Genomic DNA, 23456 nt, shown 5'->3' with positions numbered 1-23456 from the left:
TGTCCTATTAACTAACAGCAAGTTAACTCTGTTAACTCAATTAAATTATTTATGAAAAATTATAATTAATAGGAAAGATAAACTCATCGACATCTTCCTCTTCTTCTGCCCCAGAGGCCCAGACGCCTGTATACTCATAAACCTCAATTCCATTCCTACCTAACTTCGTCCCTCATGATCCCTTGTCCACATACTATTCTTCATCTTCTAAACCTAAATCAAAGACCACCCACTCGTGACTCATCCCTGTAATATTGGTTGTCTTGTCAAAAAATTAAAAGATTCCATCTGAATTGGATCACTTTTTTCTTCCACTTGGAGTCCATTGAAATGATTGGATCATTTTTTTTCTTCACCAATTTCAACCCTCTCCACAACAGCTCCGTCATTGATCACAAGTCCTGACTTGGGACGCTTCTTCTTCCTCCGTCTCCGCTTGCAGGTTTCAGAAGCTGGGTCGATTCGAGTCTCCAATTTGCTCAACGGATATTGGGTTGTGGTGGCCGGGGACTTTTAGGCGAGGTTGGTGGCAGTCTAGCTGTTGAGTCTGGTTTTGGATTCGGGGCAGATGAAGAAGGTTCAGATTGATATGTTTAAACGACACAGTGATTGTCAGATTGTGGTTGATGAGGTTGGACTTCTGTTGGATGCGGTTGATGAGATTGGGATGTGGTTAATAATTGAAGATGGAGGCGGAGTCCAGATCTGGGTTTTGGGTTGAGTAATATTTTCTTCTTCCTGTTAATTATTAGTTTTCAAATAAAAGTTAAGTCAAATAAAAATTAAAACACTTAACAGAGTTAACTTGCTGTTAGTTAATAGGACAGCTGTTGAGAAATAAGACATGTGACAGAATTGGCACAGAAAAAGTCGGGACAGCTGATTGTATATATCAATCAATCGACTTTGATTGATTACCGGACCACAAGCACAATGTCAACAAACACCATCAATGGAAGGGACCAATATTAATGACAACTGACAACAACATACATCGCGTAATTGATATTTAGTTAATGAGAAATTACAGTCATATCCATACCACCCTATAAATGAGTGCTTTGATCTGATCATGTTGCATAGCATTGCAGCACATCAGAAAGCATAGATTCATAGAAGCTCCAGAAATCGATCGACCATGGGTTACTCGTTCTCATCGAAGCTGGTCAATGTGCAGCTATTGCTTGGAGTGGCTCTGGTGGTTCTCATCATGACTAGTAGTACTGCTCCAATAGCTATGGCGGAAAACTATGGTCCGTTGCCGAAACCTTATCCTAGTTCTCCTATTCCTCCTTATCCTGGACACCCTCCAGTATTTAAGGATAACTCGCACAAGCCAGAACCGAAAGGTAAGTAACTAATTCCACAATCCATGAACGAAAACTACTAGTTTATGTATTGTAAGAGTAGCTGGCTGGTTGCTGAAACGAAGGGTCGTCCGCAACTCACTTTTATTTGCTTTTAGTGAAAGATCTAGCAGCTGGTTGCTAAACTATTAGTAACTGAAGGAGTGCGCTCAGGTCATTATATATTATGTGTTGAAAAATTGTTAAATGGTTTCTCTTGCTTATGCAATATCTATTGCCAACGAACTGTGTAAAAGAAAAAAGAAAACCTATATAGGATGTAATAGTAGTTTTAGTGCTGTGCAGATCCATATATATATGCTTGTAAGTTGTATTACAAAGCTCCCATGCCAATAATGAAGTTTGATTGTGCTAACGTACTGCATGTGTGAAAAAAAATATATATAAATAAGTAAAATATATATATATATATATATCACTACCAGAAAAATGGCATTTTGCAAGGAATTTTTTCCTTGTAAAAAGCTGGAAATTCCTTGCATTAACTCAAATGCAAGGAATATTCCTTGCATTTGGGTCCTTGCAAAGTGGCCCTTGCAAAAGAGCAAATACAACGACTTGAAAATTCCTTGCATTTGAGTTCACAAATGCAAGGAATTATTCATCTCAAATGCAAGGAATTGAACACCTGAGATTAACTATGGTTAACTAATATACAAGGAGAATTCCTTGTATATCATTCCTTGCATTTAGTTTTTAAAAAAATAAAAAAAATATTAAAAAATTAAAACTGAATAAAAGAAAATACACCAATTTTCATTCCAGACTTTTCTTTTATTCCTTGAATTAAAAACAATTAGTTCGTTTGTACATCAAAAATTGCAATTTAGCAATATTTCACTTAACCACAGAACACTTGGTGATCCAAAAGCTTTGCCAAATCAAAAATCTCTGGCCACGGCTTCACAGTAGTCATCAAGAAGTACATTTGCTACCTTCACATCCTTGTGAAAATCTACCTTCGACTGCAGAAGTACCAACAAGTGACTGCATCGCAAATCAAATGCAACCAAGTTAAAATATTGTCAACATTTGCACTCTTTGCCTAACAAATGAAATCAGGCTTTTTCGTAGAAGAATGAAAACAGCATACCTACGAAGCATTAGTCCAATGACAAGTGTTTCTCCGTTTCTAGAATGATCAATCACCTGCAAGACAATATAACAGGAAACACAATTTCAGAATTTCTATATCATACAAGAGCAAGACACACAAACAAAGACAAAGAGGAGAAAACTTAAGTATGACATACAGGGAAGCCATTGTGGATGTTGCTCCGTAGAATAGAAACCAAATCAGCAACCTTAACAACACGAGGGAAGGAAATCACCTTCACAAAAACACAATTGAACACCGTGAGCTTGCAAGGAATAAAGTAAGATTAAATAATAAAAAAATAAGAACGAGGTTGATGCATTATGAGTATGACTGTTTTACAAAGGACTGCAAGTACAATGTGCTCAGACATATAGAAAAATGCTTCCAATGCAAAAAGTAGGAGGGTTAAAAGCCGAAATATTGAGAACCCCTAAATCCCCAATTATTCAATAAAGTCATATATGTCAGAAAAAGAAAAAGGAAAAATCCTTTTGCCAAAAAGGCTCCTTTCAAATCAATTTGGCTGTAATTATTGGGGTTTAAGGTTGTTCATACTCGGCGTAGATGTGTTGGAATTTGAATGTATAGTACAAAATTCCTGACAGGTGAACTATAGTACTTGCAAATATGGCTCAATTCTAATGCCTGCGTATGAGAAGTTATTGCTGGTAAAAAATTTATACAATAAAATAAAAAATAAAATTAGAGGATACTATAGCTACATATTCACTACACAAACAAGAAAGCCCTTCTATTATATTAGTAAAGCAAGAACAAGCCCATAGTCTGCAATCATATAGAAAGATCAAATTGAAAGGAAGTTCACCCTTTTTCCACAAGCCTCCTTTGCTGTCATCTTCCGCATTTGATATTTGGGTTTTGATTCTAACTGTGGAATGTTCCTTAACCGCGACTGTTCTTCATACAGGCCTTCGTTGAATGCATCTCCAACAGCCTAAAAAGGTATAATTTATAAGTAATTTTCTACACTATCTTATCAAAATAACCATAAGTAAAAATTCCAAAAGATGTACCTTTGAAATAAGAAGAACAAGCATGATAAGAGGCAACAATTTCAGATTATTTGTGATTTCAACCATAATGACACATAGAGACACCGTCATTCGCATTGAACCTCCAAGAAAAGAAGCTGCTCCAAGTAGTGCATATCTAGCAGAACCACCAAGCACAGGAGCAAGTCAATTAATAATTTGCATGTATAGCAAATGTAGATCTAAAGGGAAAAGGTTTGCTAGTAAAGTGCATTTGACTAAACTAATATTATGAGTAAAAGAGACTTACATTCCCTCTTCAATGTTGAGCTTCTTGTAGAAGCTAACAACAAACATGCCTACAAGACGTCCATATGTTGATCCTATCATTATTCCAGGAACAAATTGACCAGCTGGAACAGCAGTACCAAATGTCACAACTGCTAATGTGTAAAACATAACCTGCATTCAGTTAGGGAGAAAAGGTTATATAAAAATAAAATCAGGGGAAAAAATGTCCAGCAAACTTTGAGGACCTGAATACATTTTATTGAAGGCATAAGATTAGACAAAGAAATGCCTAGGAAGTATACTTGAATTTTAAAATCAAAGAACAGATAAGGAACAGCTACGACACACTCTTTAAGGAACAGAACTACCCAAGTGAAATAATATATGCAAAATAGAAAGCCTGGTCAACCAACACCATCTAATTAGGTTACAAATTGCACAAGCATGTTGGTGTATCAGCAATTCAGCAGTATATATACAACAAAGGGAATCGTTGAGCTAAGTAAATAAAGGCAATACCAAGAAGGTCAATAAACTTTGGGCACTGTACTCATGTATTGTTTTTGCACTAAACAAATTCCTGATAGCATCATCCTGCAAATAAAGAAACAGATAGGAACAAAACTCCCAGTTCACTTGCAAAAGAAATTGCAAATAGTGGACAGTAAATAACCATTACTCAATGTATATGTAAATAAGACTAGGACATCACTGAAATTTTATCCAATATCCAATTATAATTAAACCAATTACAGAACTAACCATATTTGTGTTGGAGAGTCACTCTTTTATTCTTTAATCCTCAAACAGAACAGGTGCATAAAATGCTTTATGGTACTACTTTTGGATTCAACACGATCTTTTAAGATGGCAGAACAGTTGAGTCAGCTATGTACCTTTGCAGATGATGCGTTGCTATCAACCATTTTGAACTAGTTTCAAGAAGTTAGCTTGAAAGTACCCTACACTAGAAGTGACTTGATTTCAGAGTATGGATACAGAGGCACACTCCAAAAAAGTTAAAAATCCAATACAACGTATACTCCACATAACAATTGCAGATTGAGGTTAATTAATATACCTGCATACTAGGAATTCTTGGCTTGTTGTTTGGTTGCAGACTGTGGTAGGAATTTTTAATACTTGATTCCCCAAAAGAACACGAAACAAATAGTAGTAAACGGAATTTGATGGGCATCACTTAGCTCAGAATTTCATTGATGAGCTATGCAGAGAACCTTGAAAAAGAAAAAGAAGTGAGATTAATATACGTTACCAGTTGCTGGGAGAAGTCATCAACAAGGACCTTGAAAAATGATGGTCTTTCTTCAAGCTCCATACACTCTCTTTCTTCTTCCTAGCTTGGTTCTTCTCAGCACCACCATTACACCAGCCTTCCATACGCAAATCGACCCCTTGTCGTTTCTTTGAGTTTAATAGACCATGGCCTCCCAGCTGGATCTTGAAGCATTATAGTTTCATTGCTCATAAGACCTGCAGCTATGACTACTCTGGTCTGAATTCTCTGCAATTAAAACAGGGAAAAGCTTCTTAGAAATAAAGCAGTTGACATTGGCTTAAGAATATGGTGACAAAGTAAGTACTCACCAGGTCATATCAAGCATATCTTGAAAAAATAGTAGTAAAAAATGGATTCTCCAGATTGAAGGAGACGGATCCAATAGATGTTTCTTCAACAAGATCAAGTGCAGGTCTCTTTCCTAAAATGACGTGGTTGTCTGTATAATGCCAAATACAACAGCAAAATCAAGTTGTTACAAGATGGCACACACCAAACTTCTATAAGCTGTGGAGAAATGAAATAATAAATAGTATAACTTACTAATTGTTCTGTCCACAACATTGCCAATCCTGCTCTTGGTGCTTCAACATTCTTCTTGCAGTAGCTTTTACCATAAATTATGACATCAAAAATTGATCCACCATCTTTAGTGAAAGTCAAGAAATCCCCAACTTCCAGAAAATGAAGCTTTGCAAAACTCTGCTAACCATTATGGAAAACCACGCGCGACCCTCGATCTCTTTTAAATTCACAGCCCACAGTTTTCCACAAGGGCCTCTAAGGCCACACATTGAAGTTCTTCACAAACGCACGTGGTATACGCTACAAAATTAATAGATTCAAAGAAATCATAACTATTAACATTCTGAATATCTTAAATAGGGGGATCTAGAAATGCTACAATACCTCGAATACACATTCACGAGTAATTTCAATCGGCATCACCAGAACAATTCAACCTACAACCAAGCAAAAACGCAAAAAAAAAAAAAAATCCAAAACAAACAATAGAGCAGTTAAACATACAACCCAACAAAATTGAAGCTTTAACAAAATTGAGAGGTCGAGAGAGAGGACAATGCCTAAATAAAAAGCCCAGTCTTGAAACCCTAGGCAAACTAAATTGAAAACAAACCAAATTATATCCAGAAATCAAGAGAGAACCTTGCGAGCTAGTGCGAGCGATAAAGAAGACCCAACTAATTGAGTGAGTGGGAGCGAGCGAGAAAGCAGAGATGGGTAGCAATGACGACAGGAGAGATGGAGAACCTGGCGTTGTTGACTTTTGGGGTTGAGTTGGAGTGCGAGTGTTCATGAGTTCCAGATTCGCCACAGACAGTTGGATTTGGGGTTTTGGTGTTTTGGGTGTATTCTTCATCGATCTAGAAGGACCATAGAGAGCTTTTGTTTCTTCTTTTTCTAACTAGACTCAATCAAGTGATAAAGGGTCCGACAGGAGTCCACAAATAAAAACAAGGAAGCGACTTAAATCGTTGCAATTGTGATTTTGGAGGGCGCTAAAACATCCCGCCCAGTAATAATTGCAAGGATTCTAAATCTATATACAAGGAATTTACCATTTTTTAGATTTGAGAAGACCAAGTATAAGGAATTGTTGCATTCCTTGCAAACTCAAAGAGCCAGATGCAAGGATTCACAAAATTCTTTGTATAAGTCAACCAATTGCAAGGAATTTTGACACCTTGCATATAAACCCGTTGCATATACCCAAATTTCTTGTAGTGTATATATATATATATATATATATATATATGGGAAATTCTACGGTACCTGTATGTATGTGATACACTCATTTACAGATCTGACAACAATTTTGATGTCATTGTGGTAAATAGAGTTATTTTTTTGGTAATTTTAGTTCTATTACAGGTAATTACTCCACCTATGATATTTTTACAAGTTTATGAACAAATTGTTGTCAATGTAGTAACTTGGTTCAATTATATGTAAATGTGTAAAACAAATGTGATAACTTTGTTGTTAATGTTGTAAATTTGGTTCAACTAAATTGTAATTTTGGTTCAATTAGATGTAAATAAGTGTATGATAAACATCCAAGTACTCTAAACACCCCCTAAACGGGGAAATTCTACGGTACTCGGCCTGTATGTATGTGATACACTCATTTACAGATCTGACAACAATTTTGTTGTCATTGTGGTAAATAGAGTTTTTTTTTAAAGACCATATATAAGACTATAGATCTCTTCTTGACGACATTCAATGGCAAAATGAAATATACTCCTTTTTTCATCAAATGTGTCGATGAGTCTTGAATTTGCTTTACACACATGAGTAACAAACTCAATGTTCCCTTGTTCAATAGCTTCGAATAAAGCTGTGTTCACCATGTTGAGTTGTTCTAGTGTAAAAGAGTCCATATTTCTTGTCTCTTCACCCATGCAACGGATAAGCTCGAAGATTTGGCCATGAGTTGATTTCATTTCATAGGTACGATTTAGTACTCCTAGGTTGACATTGAAAAAACAAGAAGTTAATATTGCCTGTTTTTTAATAACTAATAACCATCACATAGAAGGCGTTTAAAAGATGAACAATGTGGATGTAGCATACCGAAAAGTTGAAGCAACCCCTCAACAAGTCTTCTGAATAATTTTGAATTTGCATTGCAATTTCAAATATGTTGGCATGCAAAAGATCATGACAAAGTATGCTATGCACATGTTCTACAACAATACAAATATTGTTTTGATTTTTGTTTTTTTATCTAGTTCTAATGAGTTCTACTCATTTAAGTTAGGATTGGGTCCAAATTGTAAACCATGCTTGTGGCGTTATTTCCACTTCCAGGGTCAAATTTGTATACTTTCGGTTTCCTCTTGTCGCGAATTTGCCGACAAGCGATCTTGCATGTGGTTTGGTACATTTTGGACAAGGGCACTGTTTATCTGGCTATTGTCAATGGGGTGTTTTTAAGGCTCTTGGGATTTGCCATTATTTGTAATCTATGGAAAGAGGCGATTAGTTGGGTTGGAGTTTGGACCATTTTGGCTCATGGCATTTGTAACCACCTTGGTATATCCAACTTTCTAAGCTTTATAACTTGTTTATATGAAAACCAAGAAATGATTTAGGAGAGTTTTACTTCAAAAAAGAAACCTATAAGAGCTTAAGAACAACTACACCAGACCTTACACAAGAAAACTTCTAGCTAAGGCCAACGGTGCTTCTCTTCACCAACCGGAGTTCCGCTCAAGTAGATACTAGTAGAGACTAGAGACTAATGTTTGGGAGCCTCACCACCAAAACTTTAGTCCAAGCACCTAAGGAACATCTGAATCTTTTAACATATATGGCTTTTAAAGGTTGGTAATTGAATCTTTCTTGACGTATTCGACATATTCTTGTTAGGTTAGATAACCTAGAAGTGTTAGCCTGATTATACATATATCTAAAGCTGAGTCCACTATTCCTAACTGTTCTATATATTTAAAGTGTTGGTTAGAATATAAACTTTTGCTAGTAAAATAAATAATCACCGCCTCATGAAAACGAAACTTAGGGTTTCTTTTATAGATCCTAGGGTTTCGTGGTAGCGACAGCTGCGATGTGTTAGATGCTAGCCCGTCACATAGAACGGGTCAACAACCTCGTGATTTGAGAGCTTATTAGCTTTTGACACGGGTGTGTTTCTAGTGGTTGGGGTGGACTCCACTTGGTGGAGCTTCTGATTTAGGAGTCGTGAAGGCGAGTGACTGTGGCTAAGAGTATTGGCGGCTGAGAAATCGTGCCCAAGTTCTACTCCGGAGGGGATTCAGATCAGGTTTGTTAATGTCTAAGACTTAACGATAGCTAAACCTCGGATAACGCTGGTTCAAGGGGCGAACCGCTACTTGTGATATTCTTGTTGTTCCCGCTATCTGTCAAATGAAATACAAAGGGCGTCAGAAGGAGACTGCGGTTGGCGGTCTTCTCTTCTCCAATGCCTAAGTTAGTCAATGTATTTATGTTGACAGAATAACAGTAGGTAAGTAGTAAATGCGTAATTAATGAGGAGAGAGCAGTTGACCTTTTATAGGTGGGGAAGAGGCTGACCTCTTCCTTGTTTTCGATGTGGGACTGATATGCTTCAGTTCCCAGCTTCTGATGCTTCAGTGAGGCGACCTTGGCGTGGCACGTGGCGGCGCGTCAGCCGTAATCTGGGGGTGAGCCGAGGCTCAGGTGATAGCTTGTTTGGCTGTGTTTCCGTAGGTTACACCGTTGATGGTTGTTGGTACCGCTGGCGGTGGTATGAGCATGGCTCATTATAGATAATTATGCTTGGCAAATGCTCATGTAAGTACAAGTCTCCCAAGTCCCCAGTCAAGGAGGGCAATCTTGGTTGGGGAGTTGCCTAACGGTTTGAAGCGTTACTTCTGCTAGACTTGCGAAAGCATAATTAGCGTCAGTGCGTTGTCAACCATGGACTTGTTCTGAGCACAACAATACACATCTGATTCTAGTAGTACACATCTCCATTCTTTTTTCTTAAATAATATTATACGTAGAACTCAATAGGGCCATTTTGTAAGAGCATCTTTAGCAGACTCTCTATTTTGTCTCCTTAGCTATTTTGGAGAGCATATTTAGCTTTTTATCTATTTTAGCAGCTGCACCGGACTCCTAAGTGGCTCTCCATTATAACTTTTAGCTATCTCGCTCCTAAATATAGAGAGCGAGATGAGACTCTCTATAATTTAAAACATTCATTTTAAGTTATTTTATGTAACTTATAAATACATTTAAACTATTTAATCTTAATTTAAAAAATAATATAAATTCAAAACAATCTAAAATAGAAAGCACTGATACAAGTGTATTTTTAAAGGGCTAGCTAAAATGACTTTTTAGCTACTTTGGCTAAAATTTGACTCAAAAATGGCTAGCATTGCTAAAGATGCTCTAAATGTGTGAGTCATAATGTTGACGCATGAGTCATTATTAGTTGACACGTGAGTCATTAGGATAATATGTGTATTCAATAGTTACCTTATATATATAGGAATTAGTTTCCTATATTGGATTATATTAATGTGTAGTACATGCAATAGGGTTGTATATATACCCTTTATATGATTAATTGTGAATGATATTGAAACATTCTCAGTCACAAATATGTTCTCCTTTTCCATCTCAATATTTGACTACCATTCAACAATTTAGAAGCTGTATGTAATTGTATCCCAACATTTTAGATTTTGACTGATGTTTACATAGTGTGTCATCTGTATACATTTGTACAAGTTGCATGGACCTAATTTATGTATAACTGTCATGATTGACGAATATTCAACGGTCATGTGTATAAGTTGGATAATATATAGTAGCTAGCTTTCTATCTCATCAATCTAATCCCAATGAACAAACAACAAACTTTCATAGCTCTTTAGATTTAACCAAATTCACAACATAAGAGCATCCATTTGCTTCATATATATATATATATATATCATGAACCGTTCATTTTTATAATGGTAAATTGCAGTTTGGATGCCATAACGATCATCAATTTGGCTGAAATTTTGCAGAAGTGATCTATACATTAGGACCTAAAAACTAAACGGTTAAGATGTGAATATGTGATCGAAAAGTGGTCAAAATATGAAAATCCGTTCCTTAGCTGAGGAACGGACGTCCGTTCCTGAGACGGACTGTTATATATATATATATATATATATATATATATATATATATATATATATATAGGGCCGATCACAGGCGGATGTCCGCACTATCGCTAAAGTGCGGACGTCGATGCTGCAGTAACTTTCAGGCGGCGGCGGCGGCTCAGGGCATGTCGGACGAAGGCTGGAGGCATCCCAGACCGCTTCTGGGTAGCAATCGAGGTTGAAGGTTTCTGGGCAGCGACCTCACTTGCAACTGCAAGTTCTAGACAGCGCTGCAACCTTGTCGCCGGCGACTCCACCCGACTGCAGACTGGCTTCTCAGACCCCTGGCATCCGTCCTGTAAGCTGAGCCGCGCCGTCAACGCTTGATTGAGGCCGGAGGAGCGATGTCAGCACTTTTTCTGGGTTGCGGACGTCCGCTCTCGAACGGCTCTTTAGGGGGTGTCTAGAGTACTTGGATGTTTATCATACACTCATTTACATCTAATTAAACCAAAATTACAATTTAGTGAACCAAATTTACAACATTAACAACAAAGTTATCACATTTGTTTTACACATTTACATATAATTGAACCAAGTTACTACATCGACAACAATTTATTCATAAACTTGTAAAAATATCGTAGGTGGAGTAATTACATGTAATAGAACTAAAATTACCCAAAAAATAACTCTATTTACCACAATGACAACAAAATTGTTGTCAGATTTGTAAATGAGTGTATCACATACATACATGTACCGTAGAATTTCCCCTTCGTTTAGCCAACTTTAGAAATAGTATGCTGCATAGTACAGGAAATTTATCTCCAGTAGTTTCAAAGTTCAATCAAATTCAAGGTGCAAATTTACAAATGCAAAGAGAACTACAGTGGTTTCAGGTCAGAATTTCTAAATATACATGTATATACACTACACCAATTTTTCAATCAGACGACAGTTTTTCACTGTCGTCTGATTATATACTTTGCTGTTGTCTATCTCAATGCCGTCTGATACATGGATCAGACAATACCAAAAAACTGTCGTCTGATAAAGTTTACTACAACAGCGACTACTATGTTGTCTGTTGTCTGAATACCAGAAAGAACAACAGCGGGTTATATGATTGCTGTCGTCTGAAGGTTGTGTCAGACAACAGGGGCTTATATGCTTGCTGTTGTCTGAAGGTTGGGTCAGACAACATGTAGTTGAAATTCCCATTGTCTATCCATTATTGATATTATAGGTTTCTCCGAAAAACTGTTGTCTGTTGTTTTGCTAGACAATGGCTTTCTCATTCTTTTAGTCCTTAATGTATTATAGTTAGATAGCTCATACAACAGTTTTTGCTAGGCATTTTATGATGAATAATTATTAGACAATAGTTTTTAGCTGGAATAGAATGGTCTGAGAGACATTCAAAAGACTGACATTCTGCACATATGGAATCCAAATGACAACACATTCAAAACAAATTCATTTATGTAAAGATCCGATACATTCATCCATATATTCAACAAAGTCATTCCATCCCAACATTAACCCTAACCATAAAACACTAACCATAAACTTATACTTGTCCATAAATGTGATGCACACTAACCCTACCTAAACCTTACAAATGAAAACAATGCACCAGCAGCTTTAAGTACATCCTTTTATTTACCCTCGGAAAGCCCTGCATCAAAAAGCATCAACCTCAGTTATTTGATCAAAAATCTCTACTATTATTATTCAGAAAGGTTTAATAGCCTCAGTAACAAAATGTTGAAAATAAACAAAGGGAGAACCAAAGCAACTGTATACCTGCTACACCAAAGTATGTACTCACTTATTACTTCTTTCATACGAAAGACAAAATAACCAACAGATAACTGGCTACGGGGAATAGCACCCAGCTCAGAACCATAACTACAACATCATAAGCAGTAAAAGCAGTACATAATGCATATAATATAAACAAGGGACATGCATAAAGGAAAATGCAAACCTAAGGAAAAGACGAAAAGTCACACAAACATCCCAGTCAAATGAACCTGCAAAGAAGTTGGAGGAAAATGTAAGAAATTCCAGTCAAATGAACCTGATGCATGTTTACACGAATTGGTCCCCATCATCCTGCATTTTGAATAAGTAAAAGAAAATAATATGAAGCCCATATACCAAAGAATGAATATGAGTCCATCCTCTTCTGGAAATTGAAAACAAATAAATGTGTTTTCCAAAAGTTCTTGCCCTTTAGAACTTTGAAGAGTAGAGGAAAAATTATCATAAAACATGATTCTTCTCCATTCATGTAGTGTATTCAATTTACAGAGGTTCAAATTATAACAGGTATACAGTATATACTGGATAGAAGCTTTAGAGATAAAAACAAAAAACCAAATGAATGCACAGCAAAGAAGAAAAAAAAAAATTCTTCTTGGTAGTAGAATGTTACAGATATCATACCATTTTCTCAAAACCACATCCCACCAAAACAACTCCCCCACAAATCACAGCCAGTTCACATTTACAGAATGCAAAAGAATTATAGGAAGCAATGCAATTTACCCTAATCCCCACCCAGGAATGTAATTTTTTAAGCTTCCTGATTATATATATGTTGACCTTACCCCAGTTATCACACTTCTTGAGTAATTACCAAGTCATGAATCAACATATATACAACAAATGAACAGCCTATAACCCCAACAAAAAATAAGTGATTAATGGTTCAAATTCCATGGATCCGGAGAACATGACATACCTCTTCCTTCTTGCCTTTGCCTCCGGTGAAAAACTTGTATCCACTAAAGATAAGTGCACCCCATCCAGTCAAAGAGACAATTACAAACTGCAGAAGTACAGAATCCAGTGAAAAATAACTTCAAAATTTCACGTATCCAATAATTTCTCGTATATTAATGGTTCCAAGAACAATCAATACCCAGATTCCTGTTCTTCCAGTAATCAGTAACATAGGATTTTACAGTGAGGAAAATTTGCCTCACACTCCTTATACCACATCAAACGATGGACTTCGATATCATTCCAAATTCCAAGCAATGATGTCAAAATTGGTATTTGAATTAAATGAATGACTAGCTAGAAAATTATACGCACAAATTCAGCAAATCCAACCCACCCAAGAACTGGGATTTATCAGAATTAACAATTTCATTAGTTTTAACAATTTCAATTTGGGTTTTATCAATTTGGAGATGAATTGGGTTGTCTTAGAACACCTCTTTAACATTCTAGATTCGGTGGAGTGACTGGAGTGAATAACCCAGCAAGGCAGCAACTGATCAAGCCTCAAGGGCCGAGCCGCCGAAGAACTGATGAAGAAGTGAAGATCAGAAACTTAAAAAAAAAAAATGGAATATTCAAATATAAAGGAGAAGAAGAAGAAGAGAAGATGAGGAGAAGAAGACGGAGAGGGTGAGAGAGATACCTGGAGGCTGGACCGCTGGAGCTCAGAGACGGAGAGGAGGAGATTCAATTGGAAATCCGAAATCGAACCCGGAACCCATTTCAACAATTCAACTATACAATTCAACAATTCAACAATCGAACCCGGAAATTACAGATTAGAATTTTAGAATTCAGAAATCCAGAAGGCCAGAACTTCAGAAGAGAAGAAGAGGAGGACTGGAGGAGGGGAGGAGCCGTCGCCAACTCGCCGAGGAGGTCAGGAGGAGGAGAAGAGTAGGAGACGGAGAGGGAGAGAGAGATAGTGAGATACCTTGAGCCTGGAGGCGGAACTCGGAGACCGGAGAGCGGGAGAGGCGGAGACGGGTTGCTGGACAGAGTGACAGACTCTCCAACCCCGAGTTCGGTGGCCCTGCAGCAGCCGAGGTTGAAGCCAAATTGGGCAGGTGGACCTGTACAAGACCGCTTCCGATCCTTGTATCGCGGGACGGCTTCTTCGTTCTAGATCTTGGATTGGATGCAATCCATCTGAGAGAAGCTGATGGCTGAGGATAGTGAGTATATTGAGATCCAGTAGTGATAGCTGAGGATTCGTGAGAGAGCTAGCGGTCACTGGTCACTGGGTGAGAGAGAGAGAGAGAGAGATGGCTGAGAGTACTGAGGGTTGAGAGTACTGAGGACTGAAGTTAGTGATGAGATCGAAAGTGATTTTGAGAGAGAGAAGCGGGAGCTCGGGTGTTTTGGTCGAATGGGGAGGGAAAAAGTTCAATTTTTGATTTTTGTCGAAGTGTTAAAGCAATATATCAACCCTAGCTAAAAGTCAGCTATTGTATCGGAAAAAACAAATTTAAAACTCAGACGACATCAAATATAAGGTGCATTGTCTGAAACTCATGTGACAACAGACAAATTAAAAAGCATTGTGTGAACCACTCAAATCAGACAACATCTTTCAGCAAGCATTGACTTAAAAGATATCAGACAACAGACACCTAATAACAGTTGTGTGACTAAAAATAATCAGACAACAGCAAAAATCAACCATTGTATAAATGAACCTTGGACAACATCACATAATAACTGTTGTCTGAATTAATTCATTCAGACAACATCAAAAAAATCAACCATTGTCTGAAATGCTATTGCACAAGAGCCAAGAAAAAACTGTTGTCTTATTCAAAAACTCAGACGACATAATATTTCTTGCTGTCGTCTGATTAAATCAGACGACAGTTAAAATGTTTGCTGTCGTCTGATATGTGTTGTCTGATTCCGAAATTGGTGTAGTGTATATATGTTAATGTTCCTCTATGCTATAATTGGTATCCATGAAATTCTACAAAATTACAAAACAAGAGTTCACTATCTAAGCTCATTCTTGAATTTCATAAACTTAAGGATATGAACGTTACAAAGAACAGTCGTTATTCAAATGATAAGGTTTCAAAGACTATATGTTTATGGGTATCTAGGCTGGGAGAATTAATTAATTAATTTTTTTGTATTGAAAATGAATTGCAGGAGGTGGAGACTGTTGTACCTCCAGCAATGCATGATTCTCGAAATAGTTCAGATGATTTGACAGCACGTGAACTATTTTTCAAGAATCACAAGAAATTGATGGAGGATGCAGAAATATCAATGAAAGGGACAGCAGCTTCTTCTACAGTTGTAGGTGCTCTCATTGTTACCATCATGTTGGCCGCAGCATTCACAATCCCTGGAGGAAATAATGGTTCCACAGGCCTTCCCATGTTCATAGAAGAAAACTTGTTTCTGGTTTTTATAGTTTTTGATACTCGTTTCTTCTACAGCCATTCACAATCCCCTGGCGGAAATAATGGTTCCAGAGGCCTTCCCATGTTCATAGAAGAAAACTTGTTTCTGGTTTTTATAGTTTTTGATACTATATCACTCGTTTCTTCTACAGCCATTCACAATCCCCTGGCGGAAATAATGGTTCCAGAGGCCTTCCCATGTTCATAGAAGAAAACTTGTTTCTGGTTTTTATAGTTTTTGATACTATATCACTCGTTTCTTCTACAACTTCAGTAATTATATTTTTGGGAATTCTTACATCACGATATGCACAAGATGATTACCTCAAAATTTTGCCCACAAAGATGATGATAGGGCTATTTACCCTTTTTATCGCTATCGCCACAATGATGACTGCATTTTGTTGTGGCCTCTTGTCATTATGCTTCATGGAAAATATTCATGGGTTGCTATTCCAAGCATTTTGGTTGCTAGTATTCCGGTCACCTCATTTGTTTGGATGCTGTTTCCCCTCCTTCTTCAGACTTTCATCTCTACTTATGGACCTGGAATATTCAACAGGAAAGTCAAACAGTGGTATTGAATTCTGATGCTATTCGTGGTGTTCATCTCTGGATTTTTTAGTCAGTCAGATAGTGAATCCAAACTCTATTTCTAGTCCACTCTATATGGGTTAATTACAGTTTACCCCCCTGAAGTTTGGGGGTGTCATCATTTCACCCCTTCTACTTTTAATTTTGACTTTTTACCCCCTAAACTTTCCAATTTCAATCAGCCGTGTCCAATTTCTCCTATTCCGTCCAAATTGGACGTTAAGTCTGACCCTTGAGGGCTAAAATGGTCATTTCAACATAATAATAATAATAATAATATTTAATATTTTTTTTTCTGTTTTTTAGTTTTTTTTTTCTGTTTTTTTTTTTTAAAATAATATTTTTTTTTTTTGGTCTTCAACCTATACACCACAAGTTATAATAGGTTTATAAAAACAAAAAAAATATTCTAGGTGGGTGAAAGCCGCTCGCTGGTCTACGATATTTGTGATATATCTCCGATAAAGTGAAGAATTTTAGGATATATCCCCAATAAAGTGAATAAATATTTGTAAAAAATAATTTTACACTTTATCTGTAAATAAATATCTGTATATCCCCAATAAAGTGAAGAAATATCTGTGTAAAATCATTTTTGGTCTACATATTTGTGATATATCTCCAATAAATTGAAGAATTTTAGGATATATCCCTAATAAAGTGAAGAAATATTTGTACATCCCCAATAAAGTGAAGAAATATTTGTGTAAAATCATTTTTTACAGATATTTATTTACAGATAAAGTGTAAAATTATGTTTTACAGATATTTCTTCACTATTAGGGATATATCCTAAATTCTTCACTTTATCGGAGATATATCACAAATATCGTAGACCAGCGAGCGGCTTTCAACCACCTAGAGTATTTTTTTTTGTTTTTATAAATCTATTATAACTTGTGGTGTATAAGTTGAAGACAAAAAAAAAAAAAAAACGAAGAAACAGAAAAAAAAAAAAAAAAAAAAAAACTAAAAAACTAAAAAACAGAAAAAAAAATATTTTTTATTTTAATTTTTTTATTATTTTTTTATGTTGAAATGACCGTTTTAGCCCTCAAGGGTCAGACTTAACGTCCAATTTGGACGGAATAGGAGAAATTGGACACGGCTGATTGAAATTGGAAAGTTTAGGAGGTAAAAAGTCAAAATTAAAAGTAGAGGGGGTGAAATGATGACACATCCAAACCTCATGGGGGTAAACTGTAATTATCCCTATATTTAAATTAGTTTTGGATTTTGTTTCTGACTTCATTGGTGTTAAATAAAAGAATATGTGTAGCGTATTCATCCAATTACAATGTTGGCAGTAAGGTATTATATTCAACCAGCTTTTCCACCCAATAGTTCTCCATGCTTTGTAGTTTACGTACTCTGTTACAAATTTATATATTTTTCTAAAGATATTGATTTCATTAAATTCAATAGGCATTAGAAATGGGCTAGAGTCTACCATGTACTTGAATAGAAAACAGAAAAGCCGAAAACTCTATCAAGTAAATGCAACTCATTACATATTTGTTTCGAGCTTGCTATTTTAGCAAGCTTATAAACAAAAAAACTCAGTGTCTTTTAGAGCAAAATCATTAACTAGCCTGCCATTAACCAATTACGCACTTGTGGTACCAACAAAACGCCACTTTCTAGCAAACAAATAGGAGAAACTCCTTATCCATAAGCCGCTTGAAAAAAACACCAATTTTATTTCAGATAATTACCAATTCTCGTAGCAGTCATGATCCAGAAATGATTGGTCATGAATCATGAACCATATATCGCCCCATATACCCAAGAAGGTCCACCTCTTAGGTCAGGCCCACCCTCATCAGTAAGTGATAAATGAGGGTGGTAAGGCCTAGTTTGGGAGAGCTGGGATTAATTTTAAAACAGTTGTACCTTTTAGCTTCTGAAGCTGTTGTTTACCAACTTTTATAAACAGTAACTTAATGTTGTAACTTTCGAAATAACTTTTAAAAAAAAAAAAAAAAAATTTCACCAAACACCTTTTGCGACTTAACTTATAAGTTAAGCAGTTTGTTGTGTCAAACTAGGTCTAAGACATCCTTCTTAAAGGCCCACAAACTAGAGCACATTAGCCCAAGTTTGAGCCCAGGCTCCAAGGCCCAAGCCCAAACCAGAGCAAAGGGAGCAGAAGCCTTAGCTCTATGATACCAAGCTGCCTTTATCGTCAGGCCCTCCGACGGCAGGCCTTTCCACCACAACATGAATCTTCAATTAGAAACCATCAAAACCCAGTCAAATTCAGCGAAAAAAGCCCGCCGACCTGCCTCCCTAAACGTGCCTCGACCTCAACACGTCCTCAGCCACACTGCAATAAACGTACACTGCTCGCCGGTAAGAAACCCTTATCTAAATTACACTGCAACAAGGCCCACTGGCGTCGATAATAGACCACCGCTGACCAAGAACCTACACCGCCCCTACAAAATCATAGATCGATCTACCCCTCTGCCACCACAAATCAACACTGAATCTAGCATCCTGTGTTGTTCATGAGACCATAACCCCCGAAGAAGAGCCTTGCTAGTGCTAGATCAAACGGCAACCGGAAAGAGATTTCTGCCGCCGTGCTCTAATCAAAACCCTAGGGCTAGTCCATATATACAGTATCCTTACGTACGTTCTCTTCAAAAAAGAAAAAAAAATTAGCAATGGGTGTTTGGCTCTTTCCAATATATATAGTGTTAGTGGAAGTCCAAAGTTTAATGAATTGTTACAAATTTGTATTGAACAACAGACAGGAACAAACTTTATTGAACTAAAAAAAAATAGTGAAAATAAGGCAGCCACTAATGAATAGAAGATTGACCACAAACACATTATTGTTTCGATCTAATCCAATACCTCTTGGAATCCAATTTCTTGAGAGCGACAACGCTCAGAAATTCCTAATTTCTTGGGAGCGACTACTCTCAGAAATTTTTATTGTTTTCGTGGTATCCTTTTTTGCTCCAAAATTAACCCTCTTTTCTTGTTGTTTTTCAGGATGAGTAACCTGAACAAGTTGGACTTTGCTCCACTGGAGACAACAGGCTCTGGATATCACAAGTGGGTTTGTGATCGATGTCTGCCAGCAACTTAAGGCTCAAGGAATCCTGGATACGATTCTTAAGCCTAGTCAGAACGTGCCTACTCCTAGAGAAGTTGCTGCTTTCACATGAATGACTCGCTCCAAAATGAATACCTGAATGAAGAAGACCCCAAAAAGATGTGGGTCGAACTCAAAGAACGATTTGGCAACGTTCGTGACTCCCTGCTTCCTGATTTAGAAGTGAGATGGAACAATCTCTGCTTCTATGATTTCAAGTATATACCTGACTATAACTTGGAAGTCCTTCTCATCAAGTCTGTACTTGACTATACCTTGAAAGTCCTTCTCATCAAGTCTGTACTTGACTATAACTCGGAAGTCCTTCTCATCAAGTCTTTGATGGAAATCTGTGGAAAGAATATCACTGATACGATGATGATCGAGAGGACTCTCTCTACCTTCCTCATCTCTGCAATGATGGCTGCCAATAACTATCGGATAGATGTCAATGCATGACGCATCACAAGGTTTCATGAGCTAATTGGAGCCATGAATGTAGCTGAGAATCACGACAACATCCTTATGAAAAACTATAACTCTAGACCTGTGGGAACTAAATCTAGGGATAATTCTGGATGTTTTGGTATCCCTAAAGAGGAAGGTAATCGCTAAGACAGCGGGCACGGAACCATGAAGGTCAACGTGTGAAGAGAGAGGGTGGCAGTGCCTCTGGCTATGGTGGTGATGCCACCAAGGGAAGTAGCCATCCAAAACGCACCCCAAAGGCGCCTTGATCAAGGGGCCAGACCATAAAGATGCTTGTCTTCGATGTGGAGCACCAGGATATTGGGCAAATGCATGTAATGCGTCCCAGAAAGTTACAAATTCGTACAAGGTGTATAGTGAAGATAGGGAAGCAAATTAGATGGAACAAGAAGATCAAGATGATGATCTCAATCTGAGAATCTGAGGGTGGAAGATTTCAAAGGCCAAGATCAAGAGACTGGCAATTTTGTTTAAGTCTTTTATTTTTCCAAGAGATGTAATAGGCACTTGCCATATAATTTTTGTAGTAAATGTCAATGGTTTAGTTTTTCTTCAACTAGGCTCATCCAAAGTAAGTGTGATGTCTAGGAAGGTTTTGAGATTAATGGTACTTAAGCGAGCCTTGCTCCACCGACATCTCTCTACTCACCTGGTCACATTTATTTTGGAGTTACCGAAGAGTACACGATGGGGAACCGCTGCAGTCGGGCCATCACTCGAGAGGTACTGGGCAACACCAAGCATATAAGGTAACAGAATAGAAACGAGTCTACAGAACCTAACAACTTAATGCTCTGATACCAAATTGACAGGACCCACCCCGAATTTCACCCTGAAATCCGAGGTGACCTTGTGGGGCCCACCTTAGGGATAACTCTACCAAAAATTCGGCAGAGTCACCTCTAAAATGGACTACCCAAAAACCTATAAAACACACAAAAACACTTCAAGCAAACCAACCTTATACTCCTGGAGCCACCCTGCTCCCAATTACCAACAACTCTACTTTCACATTACACAAAACACAAAACTCAACAATACTAATCCCAAAGGTTATCAGAGCAATACTACTATACACAGGGATATAAAAAGAAGAGTAAAGGATCAAGGGATCCTACACTGCGGAAGTAGTGACAACTATGCCTCAAATGTCATGTACGCCCGACTTCCACTAATTCACCTGCAAACTGGGCATTAGAATCCGAAAGGCCCAGGGGAAAGTAGACGAAAAACGTTAGCGTGAGTGGACAAAAATAAACAATTTAAAAGAAAAAGGATTTCATACTTTCCCACATTTATTTCATTAAAAACCGATGCATGCAACAATTAGAAAAACACATTTAGCTTTAAATCCAAGAATTCCAAAACGATAAATCGACTAGCCTCGCTAGTCACCCCATTCGAAAACTATATCGTAAAACCGAAATCTCGTTTCTCAAGAAGATAAGACCAGCCCCGCTGGCTACAGTGAAAATCGGAGCAACGATAAAATATGGGGAAGAAGTTTCACCATACGAAAGAAGGGAGCCTCCCAGGCTCGGGTCGGAGTGTCCCACACTCTGGAGCATCCCATGCTCTGCTCTTACTCACCCACAAACACATAGTAAGCAGGGAGGAGTACTAATAGGCTAGCTAGCAATAAATATGACGACCCAGGTATGGTGGGTTAAAATCATACGAAAATCGAAAATCAGTAAGGCTTCCCCATAAGTCCCGCGAATAAAGAAAACACGGGTACGATTCCCAACCGTACCCGGAAATTCTCGTAGAAAGTCACATAAATCGACAGCGTGTCCCACACGCTAAAAGAATAATTAGATCATCATCAAGGCATTCCCAATGCCAAAACCGAAGGTCGATAAATAAATATAAAAAACTAACTCCATCGAAATCTCATTTCGAAAATCTCTTATAAAATCTCAAATCGACGAATAGAAACATAATATAAGTAGTATAATTCCGGAAATCACCTCGAAAATAATTCGTCGAAAATCATGCTTTCAAATAAAAGTCATATATCGGAGATACTTATCGAAGGCTCAAAATCCATTTCCGAAATTAAATCATAAATCCAAATCCGAGCATAATAAGTTCATATCTGAAACTCATGAAAAATCAATGTCAAATTGTAATCCAAGACAAAATATCATGCTCGATAAATAAAATGATAATTAAATTAATCAATAATTTCAAGATAAATGCATGCATCATTATTTAAAACAAAAGTCCACTCACAGTACTATTGGGCGACCACGCAAACGAGTTCCTTCATTTAACCGTAGCTCGCGGCATTGCCCTGTACACAATTATATTTCCGTAAACGGCAATCCGATAAAATAATTACGAACCTAAACGAAACCTGAAAATCCCTATCTCCATTACTTCTCAAATTCAACCCAAATCTCTCCCACAACACCAATTCCTCAATTAACATATTCCACAACGAAAAAGAGGGAAATCCAACGGCCGGATTTCCAACAATTCAATCACAAAACTTCAAACTTCGGAAATTCACAAATAATTCCAAACTCCTCCATAATTCACCAAACTTCACATACAAGCTCTACAACAAATATACAATTTAATGGGCTAAAAACCGGAATTAAAACACTGCCCTACACGCCTCCACGCGCCACCAACAGTGGCAGCGCGTGGGCCCCACGCGCCACCGGCAACCAACTCCGATGGCCACCAAAATTTGGCAGCACCATCTACTCAAAAAACCCAACCTCTTTCTCAACTACAACAAGTTCCAATTTTACCTGGAAGAGCTCCAATTTGGCCGGTGAAAAAATTTCCAGAAAATTCAAGAACCCTAGGATTTGAAATTTCTTCGATTCGACCTCCACACTGCAAATCGTGGCTCAAGGCTAGGGGGGAAATGATCCTTGGCAAAAACCGCACCTTCGACGCCGGTTTGGTGGCCGGAGACTGCCGGAATCGGAAGATATCGCCGGAAATAACAAACTGCTACAGTGACCGTCCTCTTCTGCTCGTTGCTGCACCTTCCACAGTTCATATTAAGCTACGAAACGAACCCAGAAATGAAGAGAAGGAAGAGAGCTTTCCAACGACATCTTATACGTCAAAATCCGTCGTCGGATGGAGGAGTTATGGCCGGAAGAAGGTGAAGAGGTCGGAGAGGAAGAGAGAATCGGGGAGAGAGAAGGGAGAGGGCTCGGTAAGTTTCCGAAAATGGAAACTTATCACAATAACTCGGGTATTTATAGAAAATTACCATGAACAGTAACTTTAGTATTTTGGCCATAACTTTCGCACATGAACTCCGATTTTTACGTACCACATATCCACGCGCTCGGTTTAACGTCCTCTACAACTTTCATGAAGAACATTTTCTCAAATTTTGACCCGAACAAAAAGTCAACTTTT

At 37.6% G+C, this 23456-nt stretch overlaps 1 protein-coding gene and 1 long non-coding RNA gene across 17 annotated transcripts; both read right to left on the bottom strand.

Moving 5' to 3' along the window:
* Positions 1 to 2102: 2102 nt before the first annotated feature.
* On the bottom strand, positions 2103 to 6803 carry LOC133743128 (chloride channel protein CLC-d-like). Of its 15 annotated transcripts, none has more exons than XM_062170913.1 (14): positions 6217 to 6803; positions 5959 to 6011; positions 5593 to 5874; positions 5358 to 5488; positions 5026 to 5274; positions 4831 to 4891; positions 4646 to 4716; positions 4269 to 4343; positions 3769 to 3920; positions 3501 to 3636; positions 3293 to 3421; positions 2621 to 2698; positions 2461 to 2516; positions 2103 to 2354 (listed from the first exon to the last, which is right to left on the bottom strand). In XM_062170913.1, the coding sequence occupies exons 7-14, from the start codon at positions 4673 to 4675 to the stop codon at positions 2249 to 2251; spliced, it is 762 nt and encodes a 253-aa protein (XP_062026897.1). In that variant the 5' UTR covers positions 4676 to 4716; positions 4831 to 4891; positions 5026 to 5274; positions 5358 to 5488; positions 5593 to 5874; positions 5959 to 6011; positions 6217 to 6803; the 3' UTR covers positions 2103 to 2248. The 15 variants fall into 15 exon arrangements, with proteins under 15 accessions (XP_062026897.1, XP_062026901.1, XP_062026900.1 ...); XM_062170917.1 differs by having other exon boundaries at positions 4646 to 4711; XM_062170916.1 differs by having other exon boundaries at positions 4831 to 4987; positions 5056 to 5274.
* Positions 6804 to 16168: 9365 nt separating this feature from the next.
* LOC133706699 (uncharacterized) lies at positions 16169 to 23246 on the bottom strand. Of its 2 annotated transcripts, XR_009844677.1 has the most exons (4): positions 22829 to 23246; positions 22302 to 22362; positions 21185 to 21253; positions 16169 to 16423 (listed from the first exon to the last, which is right to left on the bottom strand). It is a non-coding gene; the product is annotated as an uncharacterized LOC133706699 (long non-coding RNA). The 2 variants fall into 2 exon arrangements; XR_009844676.1 differs by lacking the exon at positions 16169 to 16423 and having other exon boundaries at positions 19577 to 21253.
* Positions 23247 to 23456: the final 210 nt, after the last annotated feature.

This window comes from Rosa rugosa, chromosome 4, assembly GCF_958449725.1.
Source record: "Rosa rugosa chromosome 4, drRosRugo1.1, whole genome shotgun sequence".
Lineage (NCBI taxonomy): Eukaryota > Viridiplantae > Streptophyta > Magnoliopsida > Rosales > Rosaceae > Rosa > Rosa rugosa.
The sequence above is the reverse complement of the archived record's forward strand: the minus strand, read 5'-3'. Positions and strand labels throughout refer to the sequence as shown.

What these genes read in the sequence shown, in the direction of transcription:
- LOC133743128 (XM_062170909.1), bottom strand. Translation starts at nt 4,675, where the DNA reads ATGGTTGATAGCAACGCATCATCTGCAAAG. An exon ending in GCAACGCATCATCTGCAAAG is followed by an intron (nt 4,344 to 4,645) that starts GTACATAGCTGA and finishes CTTTATTTGCAG; the next exon opens with GATGATGCTATCAGGAATTT. An exon ending in AGGAGGCTTGTGGAAAAAGG is followed by an intron (nt 2,699 to 3,292) that starts GTGAACTTCCTT and finishes GTTTTTGTGAAG; the next exon opens with GTGATTTCCTTCCCTCGTGT.